Raw genomic sequence first — 3,306 nt, forward strand, 5'->3', positions numbered from 1 at the left:
AGTATGAGAAGGATAGGATGTCCCATGCACGTGCCATTAAAACAAAATATTTTGAAAATATTGGAAGCTTGCCTTTCACTGGTGGGTTCTCTAAGGGCTTGGGTGTCGGCGACCCCACTCGAAGATTACCTGCTCAAAAAGAAAATAAATTAAAAAAATAAGAACCTCAAAGTGCATTTAATGTCAACAACATAACATTAACTTTTTTATTTAAATCCTAAAACTCGAGAGCTCTCAGGAGACCAGATGTATTGACAACGAGCACTACTAAAAAAATGTGGATTAGCGATAGACGCTATCCATCACAAATTCGTCGCTAAACAATTTAGCGATGGATTTACGATGTATTAACGTCTGATAGCATCCGTCACATATTCTTGGTCGCTAATTAGTGACAGAACTGATATGTCGCAAATTCGTCGCTAAACTGTTTAGCGACAAAAATGACCCATCGCGAGTTCGTCGCTAAATAAGCACAGATTTGATTTTATGATATATAACTATTCATCGCTAATCCGCCGCTAGTTTAGCGACGGATATTATCCATCGCTAATCTGTTGCAAAATTTAAAAAAAAATTGAAATATAAATATCGAGATTTTTTTTCGTTATACAATTTATATAAGTTGTGTATAAAAGACAAAGTACACATAAAAAATACAAATACAAAGTAGGTGAAACAAATTTAACACAATAATCGTTTACTTAATGTGCACTACTAGGAGTGTTGAGAGAAGACGAATCAAAATAAGCATGTATTTTACCTTGCACATGACAATAATCGTTTCATTTAAAAAGTAACATGACCCAACAAAAAAAGCAAAGTGCTCACAATTGAAGGTCACTAAGCTTAGAGAGAAGAAATTTGGTTGCTCCCTCAATGTGCTTCTTGGACAGTTTTTGTTGCTCCCCATCCAGCTTGGGAGTAAGCAGCTTAATGTAACGTTTCATATAAGTCACAAACTGCTTCTTGTCAAAAGAAGGTTGCTCCTGTGAAAAAAAACAATACAATGATCAGCCTTGATGCATTTTTTAGCTATATATATATACATCACAATATCTGTAATGCACACACACACACAAGCTCTACCTGAAGTCTGAAAGTGTCAACAATATCCACTACTTTGACAACTTGATCATTGACACCTTCATCTTTTTCTCCATCCTCTGCAGATGGGTTTGCAAGAATGTCTACATCGACTGCTCCTCGGACAACCCACTGGCATCAATTATATGATTATAAGAAAACATTGTAAGAAATGAAGAAGACCAGACATCAAGTTTCTGGAAGTATAACATACTACAGATCCAAAAAACAAATGTAAGACATACATAGAAAATACAAATGATCATTTTCTCGTAAAGAAAAAAATTCAAATCAAGTCAATTCCAACCACAACCTCTCCTTGCAACAAAGCAACAAAAAGTAAACCAATCAAATTTGCTAATGTAGCTAATGTATAAGTACGAAGCAAAAGGTAATGGTGCTAACATTTCCTTCAACCTCCCACAACATTCCATTCTCAATCTCTTTGTATGGGAATGAATCAGAGAGGAGCTTGTCTCCTATAATCAGAGATAATGTGGTCAACACATGGCTATAAGTTATGGATATAAGAAAACATGCTGGCCTGGTATAAATGACAAAAGTTTGCTCCATTTTGCATCAATTTATAAACATAAGAAAATAGGACAAAATAAAATGCCAAAATCTGGGCCTTGCAAAAAATCAATAAAAAAATACAAGATATGATATTGTGGGTCTTAGAACATTTTTTTACACAAATTCTTATCATTATCCACCTATTATTTTTATGTTGTTTGCATTTATCATAATTAAGCAGAAATTTCAAGACCACATCTAAGTTCACTCCATAAGTTACAAAAACTAAAAATCAAGTAAAGCAAGTACAAATCACGGGTGGGCCCGACAGATTTGAGATCTCATGTTCGGTTTCTCCTTATAAATTAGAATCACTCTCTCATGCCCGTGAGAAAGTGATTCTAAAGGATGCAACTGAGCATGCCCCTAGTGTTGTTCTTGTCCATTCTGCTTACCTTGAATCTATGGTGGAGGTAGAGCCATCATGACAAACATATTTGTATTTTCTAATTTGGCTATATTGTCGTGTAAAAGCACCAACCACTCCTCTCAAGAACAAAAGAAACAAGGTCAAGCTTCCAAAGCCTCAGTTCAGTTAATCTAAATTGTGTCTGCATAGATCACATCTACATGGATTTGCAGATGAAACCAATTCCATCTAAAACAAACAGTTATAGAACACCTAAAATATGCAGTTATGAAACACCATTAATGATATTATACACGCTCTCATCACTTCTATCTAGAAATTAAGTAAAAAAAGAACACGCTTTCTAAAATCATAATGTTCATTTTTTTCCTCCACCAATAGCTAAATCAACATATAAATTCCAAACTATAAGAAGTAAAGAGAAGGGCACCCCACCACAAACTCATAAACACATAACACGAAGACAAAGAAGGAATGCATTCACAAAGGACCAAGAAGGAACAGAAAGTGGCATTGGAAATATCAAAAATTCAGATCAATATAAAGAATTTTTTTGCTCACATTTAATATAGAATGCTGTGGCATGGGAAATTTTATAGGTTTGTCATTTTCATGGGGCTCGATGGGGTGCTCAATCGACTTGAACTCAACTCCCAATTGCATTCCATGGGCACCACCAAGAGAAGGCAATGACAGGGGTGGCCAACACAGTGACCGGCCGCAATGGGTGGTGGCTGCCTCCGGTCGATGCTCGGACATAGGGGAATGCGGTGACAGATCAGAGAGGGGAGAAGAAGAAAGAAGGGGAAGAAGAAAAAGAAGGTGAGGAAGATGGGAAGAGGAGGGGCGTCGACGATGGCCAGCGTTCAGACGAAAGGGAAAGAGAAGAAGGTGAGGAGAGGGGTCGGTTGGGTGGTGTCAGCGACGACGTTGCTCCTGCGAGTCCACAGACGGGGGAAAGGAAAAAGAGAAGAGGGAGGAGGTGGCACCGCAGAAGAGGCTCACGACAGCGACAAAGATGGAGTGAGGGAAGAAGGAAGGAAGGAGGGAGAGATGGTGTCGGCCAATGGTGGTCGGCGCCGACCCGACTGCAGTGAGACTACAGATGGGGAAGGGAAAGAGGCAAAGGCGGTGGTGGTTACAGCGATAGCACTCTGCTCCGTCCGACTGCGAACAAGGGGAAGGGGAGGAGGCATCACGGCGGAAAGTGTCAAAGGGGAAGGGGAGGAGGCATCACGTCCGACTGCGAACAAGGGGAACATAATAGTTTTTTT

The 3,306-nt window shown here is 39.1% G+C and overlaps 1 protein-coding gene across 1 annotated transcript; it reads right to left on the reverse strand.

The window, feature by feature from the left end:
• Positions 1 to 827: 827 nt before the first annotated feature.
• Positions 828 to 1,659, reverse strand: LOC149831812 (translationally-controlled tumor protein homolog). Its single transcript, XM_090013084.1, has 3 exons — positions 1,492 to 1,659; positions 1,090 to 1,218; positions 828 to 989 (listed from the first exon to the last, which is right to left on the reverse strand). Exons 1-3 carry the CDS (start codon positions 1,657 to 1,659, stop codon positions 828 to 830), a joined length of 459 nt encoding a protein of 152 aa, XP_089869210.1.
• Positions 1,660 to 3,306: the final 1,647 nt, after the last annotated feature.

Source organism: Nuphar pumila, chromosome 7 (assembly GCF_984573655.1).
Source record: "Nuphar pumila chromosome 7, dmNupPumi1.hap1.1, whole genome shotgun sequence".
Classification (NCBI taxonomy): Eukaryota; Viridiplantae; Streptophyta; class Magnoliopsida; order Nymphaeales; family Nymphaeaceae; genus Nuphar; species Nuphar pumila.